This window comes from Rosa rugosa, chromosome 2 (assembly GCF_958449725.1).
Source record: "Rosa rugosa chromosome 2, drRosRugo1.1, whole genome shotgun sequence".
Taxonomy (NCBI): Eukaryota; Viridiplantae; Streptophyta; class Magnoliopsida; order Rosales; family Rosaceae; genus Rosa; species Rosa rugosa.
The window spans coordinates 7,271,674-7,291,704 of record NC_084821.1 but is presented as its reverse complement, the minus strand read 5'-3'; the positions used below and the strand labels follow the sequence as shown (position 1 = coordinate 7,291,704).

Genomic DNA, 20,031 nt, shown 5'->3' with positions numbered 1-20,031 from the left:
ACCTTCAATTCAATTGATTATGTTTTTTGAATTTTATTTTTTCTTTGGCTTTCATGTCTAATACTTATAGTTTTTTCTTTTCTTTTCAATACATCATATATTTTTTTTTTTGAGAATGCAATAAATCATATTTTTAAGCAAAAAAAATTGAGACAGAGAAAAAAAAATTTGAGGAGGGGGGGGGTTGTAGGATAGGTACAGGATAGGATAGCTTTGTATTTGTAGTTAATTGTTTTTTGAAAGGAGAGAAAAGAAAAACACACACTCTTCCTCTCTCTTACTTTCTCTCTCTCTCTTTCCATCTCTATCTCTCTTTCAAAGCTCCCCTATCTCTCTTCTTAACGCATATTCACAGATGGGAGGTGAATCGTGGTGTGTTTAATGGTACAAACCTGCTTTTTGGAGTGAAAGAGAACCTGATGCCCTTTTGATGTGTGAGTGGGTGGTTCTGTTTTTCTCACTACTACTCTCTTTCTCTCTCTTTGCTTCAGACACCTCATATCTTTGTTGTTTTTTCTTCTTCTTCTTCTTCTCATATTCCACACTTCAAAACTCATAGAATCAGCTGCTGTGGGATTTCTTTGATCTTGGGTTTGTGTTCTCTTTCTCAAAGACTGAGTCTTTTGATGGTTTTTGCCTTTGGTCTTCTGGCTTGAATGGAAAAAGCTAGTTCCTTTGTGATTTCATGATCTCGTTTTTCATGTGTTTTGAGTTTCTGGGCATCTTCAATTATTTGACCACTGTTTAGCTTGTTATCCAGTCATGGGATTCACACTCTCTGTGCTTTGTTATGTGTTTGAGGTCAGTCCAACTCTTCTTGACTTGCTCTTGGGTCTCTAGCTCTCAACCTTGCAAGTCTTCTTTGCAAATCTGTTGTTTAATTTACTGGTTTTGATTTGCTTCAAGCGATTTGTTTTGGGGTTCATCGCTTGCTCTTGTAAACTATTTTAACCTCAACCTCTTCTCTTGTGATTCTTCTCTTAATAGATTCGATACCTATGCTTTTATCTACTGGATTGTTGAGTCTAAAGCCTTGATTTTGAGCACTATCGTCTGGGTTTATCCACATAAAATATCACACTTTAGGATTCAACAAGATCGTATCTGTGTTTGCTTGTTTTGTTCTTTACTTGCCCAATTGGGTTCTCAGAGTTGTGTGTTGAGATGCTTTGGTTTCACTCATGCCCATCACATAAAATAACGTTCTAGACGGGTCTGGAATCTCTTAGTCTGCCGTGTTCATCTGGGTTTCTACCAAAAACACATGATCTCATGTATGTTCTTTTTTCATTTCTCTCTTGCAGGCTGGTAGAGATGGATGAAGCTTCTTGTTGGGTTGTTTGAATTTTCTTGCTGCCTTCTATGCTAGTAGTACATGTGTGGTGGTGGTGCTTGGAGCTAGTGAAGAGTAAGAGAGAGAGGGCTAGCTGGTTTCTGGTCTAATATCATATATGCTGAAATCTAGTAAAGATACTAGTCGTCGAGCTTGTGACTGTTGGAGAAACAGCACAAGAAGATCCGAGAAGCTTTTCTTCAGATGTTATCCGCTGAAAAACTTCCACCAGATCCCCCATGTCCTCCTCCAAAGCTGATCAAAGACGTAGATCTATCAAAGCAAACCCTTATTGATGATAACAGCAACAACCCACTTCCCAAATTCTCCATAAGGTAAATTAATCTCCTTTCTCAAACTGTGAATAGTTGATCATCGTTGGTGTTTGTTCTTGGTTCCTTTTTTTGATGGGGCTAACTTCTTCTCTTTCTCTTTGTGATCTCCAAGTTATCCTATCATCTTCTTAGAGCGTGTTGAGTCAGATCCAGGGAGATAGGTGCATACATGTTGCTTGTGGCTCAGTCCAACATGGGGCCTAATAAGTCATGACACACACCCCATCTTGTCTCTATTTTCAGTGTTTTGGGGGGGGGGGGGTGGGTTTGCTTGCTTTGGCTAATTATGAACTCCTTCAAGGCTCTTAATCCAAACATCCCACACGGTTTCTTGATGTGTTTTGTTCCCTAATTCGTGCTACTAATCTACCCAACTGGATTTACTGCAATCCAACTTGCTTTTCGTCCACCAAAGTTGCTTGTGATTTCATGTCACCTTCTCCATGTTCAGTTTTAATCTCAGAGCTAGTTTGTTCTAATTTACCATATCTGGATATCTTCGATGTGTCTCTACTGTTGTGTGTGTGGTTTTCCTTTTTTTTAGTTCAACATACAATAAAGGGGTCTAACAGTAACCTGGTAGGTTGTTTTGGACTGAGTCTAAAGGTGGCTTAGATGGGTCATACATGGCGTTAAAGCTTAGCTCGTTTGAATTTGACTGTTTATGGTAATAATATGATATGATTGTTTGTTCTACAGAGATTATGTTTTTACTGCCCGGAGCAAGGATCTCAAGACCAACTGGCCTTTTTCTCAGAAAAATTTGCAACGGTGTATGAGACATGGCGTTAAGGATGTGTTGCCACCATTTCAGAGTCTCGACTCAGTGAGGAACCAACCCCCTAAGATCAGATGTACAGTTGAAGATGAAAACCGAAGCAATCTTGATATTGCAGCACCTTCTGGGCATGTCGATCATGATCATGCGGTATTAGACTCATCCAACAATGCAGAATTGAAGGAGACAGGGGTAGCAGAAGCTTGCACAGACACTACAACAATTTCATGCAGGTCTGAAGGAGAAAATGATTTCCCATCCACAATTACAAGCGTTTCTCAATCTGAAATAGAAGAGTCAGTTCCCATCAATAGGCCATCACGCTTACCAATAGAAACTGATACTTCCTTGGAAGCTGCTTCAGTTGAAGTGAAAGCTGCAGGTCCTCCTACTGTTGCCAACAAGACCGGAAGAACAACCCGACCACCCCCGGGTAAGAAGTGCAGATTGGTAGTGAAATACAACAGCCACTCAGAGAGAAACTCGAAGGAAGATATCGCTTCTAATTGTTCTACCATTTCAGAAACAATGACTTCGAAAGTTTGTCCTGTTTGTAAAACCTTCTCATCTTCTTCTAATACCACCTTGAATGCTCATATTGATCAATGTCTTTCTGGGGAGTCAACCCCCAAGTGGACTGTGGAGGAGTCTAAGGTAACAACAAGGCATAGAATTAAGCCAAGGAAGACAAAATTGATGGTGGATATATATGATACTGCTCAACATTGCACACTAGAAGATCTTGATAGAAGAAATGGTTCGAGCTGGGCCACTACTATTTCAAGTTTTCCTACTAATCAGGATAAGGAGAATTCTGAGCAGATGCCTGCTGAAGAGAAAAGGCAACGAGTGTCCTCAGTCTATCCTGAGCCGGAGGACATTGATGTTGGTGCAGTTTATGTGGATGCCAGTGGCACCAAAGTTAGGATTTTGTCCAAGTTTGATGATGTACCATCTCCACCAGCTTCTAAAGTCGTTGAGCATCTTCGACCAATTAAACATTTGAAAGGGGGTAAAGGAACCAAATTCCTTTCTGCCAAAAAGAAAAAGCACCACAAGTACCTTAAACTTGCTCCTCAAAGCAGAAATCTTTTCTCTCCCAAGGCTCATTCTTCTGAGGTACACTATTCTTTTTTTATTGTGCTTTCCCTGTCTTCTACTGATTTATATATACACCTCTTCGCTCTTTGACTAAAGAAGTTCCTCCGGGTGGTCTTAAGCCTTTACCAGGATAACAAAGACTACTAATTTGATGCATAAAAGAAGATAATGAATAAAGGAAAAGGCATTGCTGTAATTCAGAATGACAACTGTATTACATGCTCTCAAAATGCTTGGGTCTCACTGCTTTTCCTTTGGTTTCTTGGTTGGTATAAACACTGAAGCCAAATATTTACTAAATGCTAGAACAAACCAGTATCTGGACATTTTTTGTTTAATCCCGTTTATTTATTATTTTGCATCTTTTCCTTTGAATTCAAAATATGATGGTTTCAAATTAATCAACATAACATGAAAAATTGTTTTAAACAGTTTCATGAGGATGAAGAAAGTTATGGAGTGAAAGAAAGTTGCAAAGAGGGGAGACAGCAATTGGAGAAGCAGGTCAATCCCTATAATCCCTTAGCTTTAAGACCGTGGGCATGCTCCAAACGCACGGGTGTTGGAAAAAAATTGCACAGGAAGGATGACCATCAAGCTGTGAAAAGTAAATGGCACATTTCTCCTAACTTTCTGGTTGAGAGGGATCAAACTTGTATGCCTGTGGAGGGGAATTGTGTTCGAAATTTTTCTGGAAATCCAATTTCTTCTCCTGAAAGAAGTGCAAGCACTGAGAACGACTTTTGTGACTCCCACTCCAGTGACAAGAGTGACTGCTCTCCTCAGAGAAAGAGAGCAGGAAGTCCCTTGTCTGAGGCTGGTATGAGTGACAATATTGAGAGGTCCCTTAAGCGAAATTCTCGTCAGTTCAGCAACCACAGCAATTTTGCTCATGATGGGGACTATGAACCAATGTTCAGCAACACTGCAGTTGGTACTGCTGCAAGTCCCGCTGAAAGTTATGGCAGTCCTGTTGATGCTAGTGCAAAACCATCTAAGGGTCATGGTGCCTCCAGATCAAATTCCATGAAGTTTCCCTCATCAAAGAAGATTGCATCATCTATTGGCGGTCAGTTATCTTTGACTGAAAATGATGCTGCTTTTGTTAAGAAATGTTCAGCTGTTAAGAAGTCTCAAGTGCATGAAAGGTCAGAAATTGATAAAGAGGCAGTGGACTGGGATTCTGAGGGTGATCAAGGGTATGATTTCATGTACAATTGTGCTGGGAAGCAGTCAAGAAGAGGAGATAATACTAATGAAGCATCTCCTCGCAGAAGCACGGTGTTACAAATGAGACGAAATAGAGGCTCCATAAGTTACTCTGGGAGAAGGGAAACCATGGCCTCAGAGAGTTCCCAATTAGCACCCGAGCATTCTGGATATGATGAGAGGAAAGAGATGGATACTTCTGGTACAGGTAGTGATGAATTTGTGGCCAAGATTGATTGCTTCGGACTTACTCAGAAAGAGGATCAAATCCCTGGTGATGTCATTATTACTGAATCGTCTTCCCTAATAGGTGTTGGGGAGACTGTTACTAGATTTTGTAATCCAGTGGATCCTGAACTTAACGTGCTGGGTCGTCATTCCAAAGCCAAATCCAGTTGTTTTCAATACAAGGGATCTTTATCTGAAACCAAAGCACTGACAAGTCCAACTGATCCAAGAATTAATAATGAAAAAGACATGTTTTGTGCTGATGAAGTTGAAGATGGTACTGTTGGGCATAGTGCGGAGGAAATGGACTCTGAAGTCGGGCAGGGAAGCTATTTTACTGAGGTTGATCCAATACCTATACCAGGACCACCTGGATCATTTTTGCCAAGTCCTAGGGATATGGGTTCAGATGATTTTCAAGCGAACTCGTCATTAACCACAAGCCGGGTTCAATCATCTCAAGACCAGCTTGATTTCGTTGATGGGGATACTTCAGATTCACCTATTTCTACAACATCAACCATCTCTCATTCTACAGGCACAAACCAGGATCGGAAATTTTGTGAACCATTATCATCCAAGGGTTCTCAATCTGTTCAAGAAAAGATTCGATCAGGTATGTCATCAGGTGCAGCCAGTGATGCTTCTGTAGAAACTAATGCTGCTGCACTTCAACAGATAACTGGCAATCTAGCAGAAAGGCTTACTTTTGACAGAGAGAACTTCAGAGTTAACAAGATATCACTTGAGAAGGGACCTCTTGGCTTCAAAAGTAAAGATGATCAGCCTTGCTGTTGTCAAAGAAAGGAGAGAAATTCTCAGGGTCTTGCTTTGAATTATCAAGAATCACCACTATTAAGGCGACGGGCAATGGCTTCGGTGATACCAGCAACCATGGGAAAGCAAATGGGTTGCAGTCCAAACACCAGAACCAACAATGCAGAGATGAGGTCCGACACGACAGACATGTTCTCTCTGAATGGTTGTCCAACATCAAGACCGGAACAGGTGTCCATCCCTGTTGCAAAGTCACCTTCTGTTCCGGTTCCTTTGAAGGGTTCTCCCAATGGAAAAGGGAAGTTTTCAAGTCACAGTGATTCTGGTTCTTCTGTTAGTCCATCTGCTTCTAATTCCATTCTCAGGCTGATGGGAAAGAATTTGATGGTGGTTAACAGAGATGAAGATGCATCACCGGTGCCACCTGGCCAGGCCCAACCACATGCCCAAATGAACCATTTAACTTCACAGTTTCCGACATTCTCATCAGGAGTTTCTCCTGGAAGTTTTCAGAATCAGGTCTACCCTTCCTTTCATCATAATCTGGCTCATGGTTCAGTAATCTTAGGCCAGGATCCATATAACAAAATGGGGGAATGTTTTGATGTAATGCCCTCGAAGAGTTTTAGAAGTTATATTAATCCGAAGATGCCACCAGTGCTTGCAAGAGGACCTCCAAGCTTGTTTCCAAAACAGCAGCATACAGATGGTGGTTTTCTGGCATCCATGGAATCTAAGGAGTATAAAGGTGATTACCATTTTCCAATTCCGCTGCAAAAGTCTGCAAGCAAACCCACTGGAGCATCTACATTTCACAAGAATGCAAATTCTGCTTCTAGTGGCAATAAAGAAATAATCGTCATTGATGATCTTGATTGTGAAGCTGATCATTTGAATGCTGTAAACTACTCTGATCGGTTGAGGGAAAGCCAGGCAGCTTCTTCTGGAATTTTGATTCCAGCAGCGTCGAGTTATAACTCAAAACGACTGAATCCGCCTTTGTCTTGTTATCAGTCACCAGAACAACCATCTCTACTTTGTGGATCGCCAGTTTTGTACAATACAAGCTTTCATGCAATTCCATCTAGGCGAGCTAATGCAAGTCCTGTTACGTGGAACTGTACGACAGATGGTTCTGGCGTGCTGCAGCGGAGTCCTTTTCATGCGACATCAACACCTTCGAGAGGTCTTCATATGAGGTCTACACTTTATAATCCTCCGAGTTTGTCATAGTAAAAAAGTTGTGTTTGAAATGGATATTCTCTCCTGGTTTGAGCACAACCAGGCTTTCCTTAACCAAACTTGTACTGATCGTAAAAGGGATCCTAGAGTCCTAGTTACTGATTTCCGGAAACTTCTGGTAATGCCAAGAAAAGGCGGCCGGCTGATCGAAGGATAGAGAGGGTATATAGTCTTACTGTACCAGATGATGCTGGTTGAAAGTTATGCAGCTTTTTCAGGCTTCTTCTGCTTAGGCATGCATATGCTTTTGGCTAAACCCAGAAGAGTTTAGACAATGTATAAGCAATATCAAGGAATAATATATAGTTGACATAATAGCTTGGCTCAAAGCCTCAAAATTGATCAATATACAGAGTCGAGCATTTCGATCTAAATGGAAGAAGTGTTTATTTTCTATTTTCTTCTCTTTCATTTCGAGAATTTTGGCAGAGACGTTGGAAAATCATAAAGTGCCAGAATAAATATCAAGCATCCGTGCATGTATTGTTTTTAATTCATGGGAGCTCCCATTAACATGGATCAAATTTGACGGAAGTAAAATTACACATCGTTACAAAAGCAGATTAATTAATTTTTGATATGCTTAAGAGGGTTGGCTTTATTTTTCTTGCCTCGGTGCTATCTGTCTATCTGCTGTAAATTTAATGGAATTACACTCTTAACTGTAAATTAATGATGATCATAAACCACTACCAGGTGATGTCATGCCTGAACATGCATGTATAATCGATGCATGCATGGTTGCAGATGCTGATCAATTAATCAGTGATTCCAACGACCGAGAAAGAAACCATATTAATTAACAAGCTGGCAATGTGCTTACAACTACAACCAAATAATCACAGGGGAGAAATAGGGGACAAGCTTTAAAGAAACAGAGAAACGGAAATCGATGTTCTTATTATCCTTCATCTTCTTTCATCATTTATTGTATGCTTAGTATGTTTGTACGTTGGTACGTCTCTGGGCTGAGGGGAAGGGATGCATGAGATCGAGAGGCTCCACCTTTACATTAGATTCTGCAGATCTATGACAGTCGTGTATGTACTGTATTTTTTACCTAAGCCTAGTTACTTATATATCTGATGTGGGGTACGTACGTACCCGTACGATCTGACTATCTAATTCAAGTGACAATAATGCTCTGGCATGGCAACCGATCGAGATAGATGAATTATTAATTGAATCAGAGGTAGTAGCTTCATTCGAAGTTATCCCTACACGTACTTAATGATTTCTACTCGTGGTTTTGCTTTCTTAATCTTCTTTCATGGTGGAATTAATATACAGAAGGTATGCATGGTCTACGTTTCTCAGATTGACCCACGAAATATAGCCGTTGGTAAAGAGTGTGCATTATTTGCTGAGGAAGAGTACGGTTGAAAGAGAGGGAGAGAGAGCTACTCAGCTACTCCAGCTAGGGTCAAAGGAAGGGGACGTAACGACAACATGAAATATAATATGGCCGTTGGATTCGCAATATGAAAAAGCTAGGGATTCAACTAATAATGCAGGATTTCTGATGGCACACTCCCCATTTTGCTCTATGCACTACTATGCAACATTTTTATATACATAGTCGTGGCCCATTTCCTTGTTCCTTCTTCTTGTCGATCGATCACTCACTTTATTCTCTTAGCCTCTGAGTCTCATCTCAAAAGCATATATACCTGAACCTTGAGAGTGAGAGAGAGACACGCACACATGCATTGAACTAGGGAAGGGGGAAGTATATCTTCTTCTTTTTATTTTTTTTGGGTCAATTGTATTAGATGGTCTAAATGATACATCAAAATACAAAAGGTGTAAAAGATATATTCCAGCAATAAGAAGTACATAGGCCCCAGCAATAGAGGTGCTTAGGCCCAACATAAACAAAATAAAACTCATAATGAGAGAAGTATATCTATGACTTAAAACTTGGTCTAGTTTTCATGGTTTTGTAAAATGGTTGCTTTAATTAGCACTTTGTGTCCTCGATGGTGAAGTGCGTGAGATTGAAGAGAACACTTTTTAGATTGTTTTCGTGGAAAGATATTCCCACAATCTTGATGAGGTTGGAGTTTCGGCTAAACTATGTCCATGTCTTGGTGGAAGCTAGTGGCATTTCCCATCCTTCTAGAGGATGAGGTTCGAGGAGACTTGACTTGACTTCCATAGGTTTATGGGAATTACTAGGGTTTCTCTTTTCATGGGAATTACTAGGGTTTCTCTTTTCCAAGACGGGTCCAATTGTCTTAAAAGGACACTATCAAAGAAACTCTTGTACACGCAATTGAATAGATAAAAATATTACATACCCCCAAAGTTAGTTCTACTAGTTACTATTAGCAAATAAAACTCCTTCTATGTTTATACTTTATAATGAAGCCCGCTTTATAGGCAAGTCTATTATCTAAAACAACAACTCATTCTGGACTGAAAAAGTAACAATTTTGTCATTGTTTTAGGGAATCGATATTTGAGAGAGAAATTGTTGTGCTTTCATTGATAATAGGGGCCTATTTATATAGAGGATTACAAGACATAGAATCAGAGTTGTACAAAGAAAGGTAATCATACACTGATTGGATGTATGATTGGATATCTATGAGATTCTCCTAGATTATCTCCAATTCTAACCATATTTCAACTAGAGCAAGTAACCTCGAGTTTGGGCCAGACACAAATTCTGAATTTACTTGAACACTCCCCTTATGTCGCCCAAATGTGGTGCTCCTCTCGTTGCTGAGTAACAAAAACCCTATGAGACAAAAATAACCTCAGTCGAAGGTGAAAAAGAGCACAATACACCCTTCACGTTTCGATATCAACATGTAGACATCTCCCCCTGATGTCTGCGTCTCCCCCCCCCCGCGATGACTACGATCATGAGAGTACGGATAACTTCCGCAAGCCAATGCTTGCAACATATTTCTCGAACGTGGATTTGGGCAACGACTTAGTAAACAAGTCTGCCACATTGTCCTCAGATCGAACTTGGTTCACTCTGATCTTGAGGAGCTTCTGTTGTTGCTGATTGTAGAAGAACTTGAGCGATATGTGATTGGTATTATCGCCTTTGATGTAGCCTTGCTTCATTTGTTCAATGCAAGCAGCATTATTCTCATAAATGTTGGTAGGCTCATCTATGGTAGACTTCAGACCACAATTGCTTCGAACATGCGTAACTATAGATCTAAGCCATATACATTCACGAACTACTTCGTGTAGAACAATAATCTCTGCATGGTTCGAAGAAGTAGCGACTAGGGTCTGTTTAGTAGACCTCTAAGATATCGCGGTCTTACCCATGGTGAATACATAACCAGTTTGGGAATGACCTTTGCGTGGGTTAGAGACGTACCCAACATCAGCAAAACATTCCAAAACACTTATATTGTTTTGGGATGGGGAGAGAGAACGCAGACCACTGTTGGTGGCGTTCTTGACTTATGATGGGTCCGATAGAACAAGCTCATATCAATCGTACCACTTAGGTATCGAAAGATATCCTTAACACCAATCCAATGGAGTCGTGTTGGCGCAGAGCTATATCTAGCTAACAAGTTCACGGCGAAAGAGATGTTCGGTCTTGTGCATTGTGCTAAGTACAATAATGCGCCTATTGCGCTTAGGTATGACACTTCTGCCTCTAGCATATCTTCGCCGTCACCTTTTGGACGGAATAGATCATTTTTTGGATCAAGACTACGGACGACCATTAGGGTGCTTGAAGGCTTAACTTTGTCAGTATTAAAACACCTAAGCATCTTTTGGGTATAAGGTAATTGATGAATCAGGATACCATCTTCACGGTGCTCAAGTTGTTCTTTCATCTCAAACTCGGTTTTAAGTATTCAACGGTTTCCCTTAACTCTTTAAGGGTGCCAATTATGTTCATGTCATCAACATAAACCGCTACTATTGCAAATCTGTAACTTGTTCTTTTTATGAACACACATGAGCATAGTTCATTGTTAACATCCCTTCCCAATCAAGTAGTCACTTAGACAGTTATCCCACATCCGTCCGGATTGCTTCAATCCAATTAAAGCCACGTTTGGTGGTACCTCTTATCTAACATGCAAAGATTGTTTGTTTTTGGCAATGCACGATGTTGGAGAAGACAGAAAGATATGGTGTTTTGATTCTCTTAGTGAGATATAGTTGTTCAAGGATGTTATGGTAAAAATAAGGAGCTGTACTTAGCAATTTAAGTATTAAAAAAAGTAAATCGGAGGTTTAATAAGTTGGATAGGTTCAAATATCAAATTTGGAGGTCCAACTAGAACCACCATTTTTTATTTTTTAAGTAAACATCATAGAGATTTTCATTAAAATAAGACAAGGCCTGAATGACCATTATATATATCCTTCATTCCTTCCGCTTCCGCTTACCATCTACAGATGGACAAGAAGTTATGATGAAACACATGATACATATGATAGGATCATTCATTCAACGTGTCATGCTCACTTATCAAAGTAAGCTTATATACCATGAAAGACATAGTAAATAGACGAAGCTCCGAATATCAGAGTATTCAAAACCCACTTACGCTCATAAAAGACTAAAAACAAGCATAGCTCCCTAAAACAATAAGGAATTATTAGAAACAAAAAAACTATCTCTCTAATTAGAAGCCCAAACTGCCATAGGGAAAAAAAACTAGCCCTAAAGCCCAAGTCAAGCAGCCAACCCAACCTAAGTTCCATCCTTCACCGCTTTTGTGTAGAGACATCCACGACTGACCCGCTGCCGTCACAGGACAAGGGACACCACCACCAGAGCCACCAATGGAACGGTGATTGTTAGAGTCAAACCTACGCGGAGAGTGAATCCCAGCACACCAAACCACCAACAAAACGCCTTGATGCCGACATCGATCCGCCACTTGATGCAAAGTTGGGACAGAGAAGCCCAACCCTACACCACCATCCCTTGAACCTATCCTCGATCTCACCTACCTCAGAGATGCATCAAGTCAGAAGACCCAGGTTGTAGTCCACTTTCGTCAACCTTCATACCAGAATTCTTCCTGCAGCCAAGAGCGAGCTTTAGAAAAACACAGCCTGTCCGGTAGCAGCACCACCACGTCGCGCGACTAGGGCCAACACAAACGCTGGGCCGCTGTCGGACGAGCACCGCTGGATTACACTGGAAATCCGCCTAGGGTTTCTTTCAAGAGTTCGGGAGTTTTTTTTGTCTGAATGGTTTCTTTGTATATAATTGTAGATACTAGATAATGAGTAGTCATAGGCAGAAAAGTGAATTGTATTTTCCTATTTTTTTCATTTTTATCTAAATTTTTGTTGTTTCAGTACGTACTTTGACAACTATGTCTCCGAAGAATAAAAGTTGGGCTTTATTATTATTATTTTTTTTTTGAAAAGTTGGGCTTTATTTTTTAATATTTCAAGGTTGTTTTTTTTTTTTGAATAAAAACAGAAATTTCAAGGTTGTTTTGGTACACTTATTCAGTTTTAGCTAATAACTTCTCTTAATAATAATATAGCAGTAGTGATCAAGTGCAGTACCAAGTACTAACCAATCAAGCCAGGCACATGTGAAGTTGAAGCGTTGAACAGTAGTTACAAGTCAAACATCCCAAAAACAACGCAACATTAAAAATGTCGCAGCCGCAAACCGCCACTGCGACCTACACGAGCATCCCCGTCACCATTCCCGCCGCTGACGTCATCTCCCGATCCATCCAGAACCTTCTTGGCGCCATCTCCCGCCACCGCCCCTGGCCCGAGTTCGGATCATCTCTAAGTCGACCCGACTCCTACTCCTCCGCCCTGACCCGACTCCGCTTCAACTCCCGCCACTTCCGGACCAACTACATTCTCCTCATCGGGGTCTGCGGCTTCCTCTCCCTCATTGGAAGCCCCGGCTGGGTTCTCGCGACAGCCGCCGTCGTCGGGCTGTGGCTGGTGATCTACTTCTTCAGGGAGGACCCACTCGTGGTGTTGGGCCACCACTTTAGTGATTGGGCCGTTTTTGTGGGCCTGGTGCTGGTTTCTCTTGCGGTTGTGTGGTTGAGCAGTGGGCTTGGGAATGTGGTTTTGGGCCTTGGAATTGGGCTGCTCGTTTGTGGGCTTCATGGGCTGGTTCGGGATACCGAAGGCTTGTTTCTCAACGAGAACGAAGCCGCCTCGGCCGGGTTGATCGGGCCCACACCCGTCTGATTCGTTTTTCGAATCAGCAGCAGTTCGTGTTAGTGTGTCGTGATATTGTGTCAGAAATTGTAACTCCTAATTCAATTTTTATCTTTTTTCTTTTTTTCGGTTTCGGTTTGGGTTTGGGTTTCGTGTGCTTGTTATGACTTGGAGAACAAACAACAAAGATTTTAATTTTGCTGTTTGAAGTCCTGGGTGTTTGTGTGTAATGAACTGAGGTTGACTGATTGAGGGTGTAATAAGGTTCAGGGTTTAGGGCTTTTCCCTTGTAATCAATCATTTGTGTATTCTATTATGCATGGAATGAAAAATGAAATCAATTTGATTTGATTTGATTTGATTTACTAGTTGGGTTAGTTTGGTTCAAACTCAAAAGCTTGCTTTCATTGACTTTGTTGTAGCACTAGTACTAGTCACATAAAAAGACAGATGCAAATCTCACCTATGTTATTTCTTAACAGTATTTTTTTGTATCTGTATACAACTATACACTGAGATAGAAACTCATCAGTCGTAGTCTCACCTGTCACTACTTGGATATTGATTACCTGCTATGGACCATTGTCACTCCATACCAGACAGCCTCCTATGGCTTTCCTATGAATATGGGACCCTTGATTTTGAGCACTTAGGATATTACTGTCCCCAAACTACCTCACCATTTTACTGCTCTTAATGATAAAAGTCACTCTGCTTCCTTATGTGCAAAAATTTGGTTTCTTTTGAATGCAATTTCAGAGTGCAAATTGCAAAAACCAGAGAAGAAGCATTACAACTAACTAGGAGATTGATTACAGTGGTAACAAAACTGAGGTCCTTACAACAAAGGAGATTGCTTGTGCCAAAAGTAGGATTCCATTATTTCATTATATCTTGCTCCTCATTCTCACTAGCTTTGCCAAAGTCTCTTGAGCTGCTAAGGTTTGAGTGTGGTTATGACCCAGCATCACTGTTCTGATACTAATGCAAGTTCTGCACAGCTCTTCCCCGCTGTCGAAATGCCCGCCCCGTAACAGCAATTTCGCTCTCGTCTCCAGCAATGTTGCCTTCAGCAACGTCACGTCTTGCCACACGTACTCATCCACCCTCTGGTTACTTTGCAGCTTGTTCTTCCAGCACAGCGAGCCGTGGCACCAATCTTGTATTTGGGAGACGAAAGACTTCTCTACTTCCTCGAGTACGTTTGTGCAGACCTTTAAGAGTTCTAATGCTGAGTTGCATCTGGAGAAGGTTGTGAAGGCCCTAATTGCGAGTGGGAGGGCTGTCTTCTTGATGTACAGAACCATGTCGATTGCCTTGAGTTGGACAAGAGGAGGCTCAGATTTGAACCCAAAAACAAGGAATGCAGTAGCCCATAGATGGTCCAAGTTCACCAATGGATTGCCAATTTTCCTTATGCCCTGAACTGTTGCCTTGGCTGCTACTAAACCTTCTTTTCGCTTTGTATACAACTGAGTTATGGGATGAAACTGAATCCAGTTTCCGAATGGCTTCTTGGCTGTTCGTGCCAGTCCTAGCTTAACAAGAAGAAGGGCCGAGTCTTCTTCAGTATTCTTCCATGTTTGCGGTGTGAAGCAACCAAATGTGACACTCATGCAATTACTCCACTTCCTAAGCCGGCTTTTAGTGGCGGGCATATTCTTAGCTGCAGTGGTAAGAAGAGTCAAGGAAATAGGCGTTGGGGCAAACCAAGCACCAACTAGAAGCATTCTCGAGGCAAGAAGGTTTGTTTTCCCTCTCGATTCTTGCAACACGGCGAAGCAAAAGGACAAGACTTTCATCAGGAAAGGATTGTTTTTGCAGTACTGCTCTTCGGTGATGCTTAAGAAAGGACAAGGTGATCCTTCATCAAGTTGGACTTGGTTGATAGCTTCAAATAGAGCAGAAGGTGCGATAGCTAGTTCCGAAAGCAGTGACCCAACCAGCCACAAACCAAAGCTCAGCCTCCCTAATTTCTCATCAAACTTCATTAAAAGCTCCAACTCCTCAGATGGGTACTCTTTCTTTTTCCTCCCTCTAATCAAAACCATTGCATCTGATACCGGTAATGGCGGGAGCTGCATTGCGTCGAAATTCATTACCTTGGACAATCTACTAGTGATGATCACATGAGAGCCTCCTGTATTCCTTGGGATCAAGTCATGTAGATCCTTCCCTTCCCACCACTCCCTCTCAGTCTCAAGATTATCGATCACAATCAAATAAGGCATGTCCCTAAACAGCTCCCTCTTCACCCTCTTGAATGCCTCAAACTCTTGCTCCTCAAAGTTTCGGATTCTCCCCCGATCCTTCTCCGGATCAGCACTCACATCCAATCCCAAATTTTGAGACAGATTTAATATGTTCTGCCTAAAATACCTAGCCTCACCCCCAATCCACAACACCATCCTGTACCGTTGCGAATACCTGTAAGCAAACTCCAAAGCAAGCTCAGTCTTCCCAATGCCAGGAACCCCATTTATGCAGATCACACTGCTCCCCAAGCTCTTACAATTCCCACTTTTCGACTTCTTGTGCTTTGATCTCTTGAACGAATTTCGCCCCACAACTGGCTCAATCCAAGCCTCCAAATTAGGCTCTTTACATTTCCCCATCTCCAAATTAATGTACCTCCCTCTAGTCGTAACCACTTCACTTTCCTCATCAGCCAAACCTTCTGATTGTCCACTAGCTTCTCCTTTAACCACAGAGCATTCTTGCTCCAAGTAATCCCCACAAGAACCAAACAAAGCAGTCTCGATTTCCATCATCTCCTTCTCTCTCCCCACGAAAAACCTGTTCCTCGGAAAAGGCAGCTCATCAACAGCCTCAAGCTCAGTCAGAGACACACTCTTCCTCCCAAGCTTTGCCCTCAAAACCCCGGCGGCTTTCGACACAATGGTTCTCCAGTTACCCTCATTGGCCTCCAGCTTGAACTCACTACACTTCATCAACCCATCAATGGCCTCCTTACGCTCCTTATCAATCGAATTGTAATTGAGCAGACCCATAATCTCACCCGGCCCAGTGTCGAAAAACACAGGAAACAGGTTCTTCTTCTGGGCAAAGAACCTCACCTCCTCCAGGCTCAAATGGTTAAGAAAACTTGAGCTGGTAACAACCACAACTCCATAAGTGACAGAGCAGATAACTCTGTCAGCAATCTCCTGGCTCTGAGTGTCCGAGTATTTAGCCCTGTCAGCAACAAAACAAGCAATGCCCTGAAGCTCAAGCTCTGATTTAAGCCATTTGCAGAAGCGAACCAGGTTCGGGTTTTGGCCATGGAACCCAATGTAGACGTCACAGCTTCTCAGCTTGGCGTTGGAGTTTCGAGCAGGGGAAACAGACCCTCCTTTGGCAAAGGAAATTCTTGGGACCGGAAAGGAAAACGAAATTCTGGGAGGGGCTGAAGAATCAAACTTGAGCTTCATTGGGTCATTATCTGAGTACTCATACTGGTCTGATGGGGGTGTGTATGAACTGCTTGGGATGTCATCTGAGTGAGTGTAGGAGATGGGTGGTGAGGGTTGTTGGTGAGTTGGGCTATCTTGGGGTTTTGGGCTTAAGACTCTTGGGGAAATATATGGGGACTGAAGAGCTGAGACAAATGCTGAGGAAGGTGGAGAGACTAGAGAAGGAGAGTAAATAGGTGAGGATTGAATATTTGGAGAAGGCAAGGAACTGTCTTTACCTGTTGTTGTTTTGGTGGTGGAAGTGTTTGAGGAGATTTTGATGGTGAGGCCATTGGAGACCATGGCGTCTAGTTGAGGAGGAGATTTTGATGCTTGTTCTTCATTCATGGTGGTAGGACTTGAAGCTTTAGATCTATCTTTGTGTCACTTTCAGTACTTTAAACTCTGCTTGTGTTTCTCTGTAATGTGTTGTCTGAACATTGTGAGAATCAAAGAATCAGAATAGGTAAGCCTTTCTTGGCTTCTGGGCTTTTCTTTTTAAGCTTGAAAGATGCAATTAGGGGGTGACTCAGAGATTCTGGCAGAAGATGAATGCAACAGTAAACTCAAAACAGTAGAAATCTGCAGCCATTGATGTCCATCATTGTGGGCCTCTGTCCCTCTCTTTTGGGTCAGAGCCAGAACTTGTTTTTATCCTGCACATTTGACCAGGAGTGTGAAATCAATGATGGTTTTTTTTCTTTTCTTTTTCCCTTCTTCTTCTTCTTTCATGCATTAATATGCCTGTGAAGGCTGTGAAGATTTCAATCATTTAAGTTTATGCTCAGAAATAATGGAGGATAAATATGCAGAATCACAAGCAAATCAATATAACAGTCCAAACTGGTGCAACATTTAATCAAAGGAATCATTGAGCTTTGTTACCTTAGAGAAGAGGCTAAGATCAAAAAGGGAGGTCCTACTTTGCTGCAACAAAAAAAAACCTCAGAAGCCCATCTCCTTGTGTTTCTCTTTCTGTGTAATGAACAAGCTGTATAGAGATGGAGGAGGAATCTAATGTATGAATGTATGGGTTGGATCTGTATGGTTTTTGAAACATTAAAAAAATGGTGCTTAAAAAGAAGTTGCAGAAGATGAGGGTTAAATGCATAGGATTACTATATTAATACTGCCCTAATAATCTAATAATTTGTTCTGGGGTTTGCCAATTTCTTTTTGTTTTATGTGCTGGACAGATTAATCTCTCCCTAATTGTTAATGTAATAAACATGGGGCTCTCTCATTAGTTGTCACAGAAGCCAAAGATTGGTCAGAGAGCACTTGGAGAAAAAGACATTGGGGGAGGAACCATAGCTCAGAGCTTGTTGGTAATGGGGTTCATGGGTTTCAAATTGAGCAAGTATGGAAATAATACTATATTTTTTTTTTGCACCAAAAAAGAATAAACTAATATGTTATTTTCCCAAAACCTATATAATTGGCAATTGCAGGGTTTTCTTCTCTCTGTGTGTTGTCGTCATCAGACAGAGTTTGAATCTATTTGCATGGGAAATTGGACTGAAGACCAGTCCAACTGAGGACTGAGGACTGAGGACTGAGGAAGAGGAGGACTGTCATTGTGGAGTGAAATCACTGTGAAATTCTCAGGTAAAGAGGATTCTCCAATGACCAGAATAGTACATTTACCGTCTATCTCACCCATAGTAAAAATATCTGGTAATGAGTGAACTCTGTAAGTTTATAATACACTTAAAAGTCACATTCTTTATCACTTCTTTAGATTAGTTATATAAGAATTGTGTGCATACCGGCTTTCCCTTTAGCTTTGTGGTTAAGGCCATTGGCTTTTCGCCTCTTCCACAAGATAGGGTTCGAAAGCTTGTATGGTGGTGGTGGTGGCGGCGGTGAATTGTATACCTTTTATGGTGTGAGTGTGCAATGTGCATGAAACATTATTTATATTGGACTTTAGATCTGTCCATGCCATAAGCTATTAAGCTTAGTTTGTTTGTTTGTTTTTTTTTTTTTTTTGGCAAGGTTGGCAAAACTATGCTTAGTAGTGGCATAAATTGAGAAGAGTGAAAGTGTTTGGTTATAACAAAAATTTAGTTTGTGTTGTAAAACAGAAAAGTTTTTGAGAGAGAGAGAGAGTTTGGACACAGAGAATAGAATGTGTCTATTCATCTCACCTTGAGGGGGTTTATATAGAAGTACATGATGTATATAAATAGGCAACGTTTAATAGCAACGTCAATTACTCCTATTCACAATCCTATCAATCACTAATCTATAGTGAAAGGCATATATTTACTCTCCATCTATTTACATGATATTAGCCATAATTATTTACAACACTCCCCCTTGGATATTTCATGTCAATAGTGTTGCCTAGGCTGAGCGCTTCTAAGTTGCATTGTCAAAAACCTTGCCAAGTAATAAAAACCATGTGGGAGAAAAACAACCTTGGTCGAAGGAGAAAAAGAGCACAACGCGCGTGAATGTGGAGTAGTCGTATCACAACAGAGATAGGTGAAGTCTTCTTATCAGCATCATAAGTAGATAGTATGTCTACGAGATGTATGCTTTAGAGTTGCTACACCAAAACCTTGCCCGGTAAACCCAGTGGGAGAAACCCGTGGTCGAAGGGAAAAGATGAGCAAATGCATGTATATGTCGAATCAAAGCATCTTCAGGATGTAGTATAAGTGGGGTGACCATGCTAAAGATGTGCCTCGTTAAAACCTTGCCAGGTAACAAAACCCAGTGGGACAAAATAACCCTGGACGAAGGACAAAAAGAGTACACGATGGTCAAATGTGTATGCTTCGGGATACTCCCCCTGATTTCGACTCCCCCTGAAAATTACATGTTAGGTAATTCAGATAGTTTACGTAGACCAATACCTTGAACATGCTTCTGAAATGTAGACTTTGGTACTGACCTGGTGAAAAGGTCTGCACGATTGTCTTCAGATCAAATCTGCTTAACTTCAATCTTCTGATGCTCCTGTTGTTGCTAATTGAAGGAGAACTTCGGTACAATATGTTTGGTGTTGTCTCCTTTGATGAAACTCATCTTTATCTGCTCTATGTAAGCAGCATTATCCTCGTAGATAATGGTTGGTTCATCAGTGGTGGAATGCAGTCCACATGTGCTTCGAACATGCTTTGTAACGGCTTTTAGCCATGTACATTCACATACTGCTTCGTGAAGAGCTAGTATCTCAGCATGATTCGAAGAGATAGCAACAAGTGTCTATTTCGTAGACCTCCAAGAAATTGCAGTATTCCCAATGGTAAAGACATAACCAGTTTGGGAACGTGCCTTGTGCGGGTCTGATAGATAGTCTATATCAGCATATCTAACAAGGCAAGCATCATTCTGAGGATCAAGGGGGTTTGATCCATTCCTTGATGCGTAGGGATAGAATAAGCTCATATCCGTTGTACCTCTAAGGTAGCGAAAAATGTC

At 41.3% G+C, this 20,031-nt stretch overlaps 3 protein-coding genes across 7 annotated transcripts; 2 read left to right on the top strand and 1 right to left on the bottom strand.

Moving 5' to 3' along the window:
* The first annotated feature begins 251 nt into the window (after nt 1-251).
* Nucleotides 252-7,399, top strand: LOC133732383 (uncharacterized). 4 transcript variants are annotated; one of them, XM_062159924.1, is made up of 4 exons: nt 252-434; nt 1,305-1,668; nt 2,368-3,565; nt 3,980-7,399. In XM_062159924.1, exons 2-4 carry the CDS (start codon nt 1,538-1,540, stop codon nt 6,992-6,994), a joined length of 4,344 nt encoding a protein of 1,447 aa, XP_062015908.1. In that variant the 5' UTR covers nt 252-434; nt 1,305-1,537; the 3' UTR covers nt 6,995-7,399. The 4 variants fall into 4 exon arrangements, with proteins under 4 accessions (XP_062015908.1, XP_062015909.1, XP_062015906.1 ...); XM_062159925.1 differs by lacking the exon at nt 252-434 and adding an exon at nt 441-591; XM_062159922.1 differs by lacking the exon at nt 252-434 and adding an exon at nt 441-801.
* Nucleotides 7,400-11,301: 3,902 nt separating this feature from the next.
* On the top strand, nt 11,302-13,498 carry LOC133732748 (PRA1 family protein G2). The gene has a single exon (XM_062160334.1). It carries the CDS (start codon nt 12,617-12,619, stop codon nt 13,175-13,177), a length of 561 nt encoding a protein of 186 aa, XP_062016318.1. The 5' UTR covers nt 11,302-12,616; the 3' UTR covers nt 13,178-13,498.
* A 414-nt stretch (nt 13,499-13,912) lies between these two features.
* Nucleotides 13,913-17,802, bottom strand: LOC133727835 (uncharacterized). 2 transcript variants are annotated; one of them, XM_062155235.1, is made up of 2 exons: nt 17,485-17,802; nt 13,913-17,352 (listed from the first exon to the last, which is right to left on the bottom strand). In XM_062155235.1, the coding sequence occupies exon 2, from the start codon at nt 16,945-16,947 to the stop codon at nt 14,035-14,037; it is 2,913 nt and encodes a 970-aa protein (XP_062011219.1). In that variant the 5' UTR covers nt 16,948-17,352; nt 17,485-17,802; the 3' UTR covers nt 13,913-14,034. The 2 variants fall into 2 exon arrangements, with proteins under 2 accessions (XP_062011219.1, XP_062011218.1); XM_062155234.1 differs by having other exon boundaries at nt 13,913-17,255.
* Nucleotides 17,803-20,031: the final 2,229 nt, after the last annotated feature.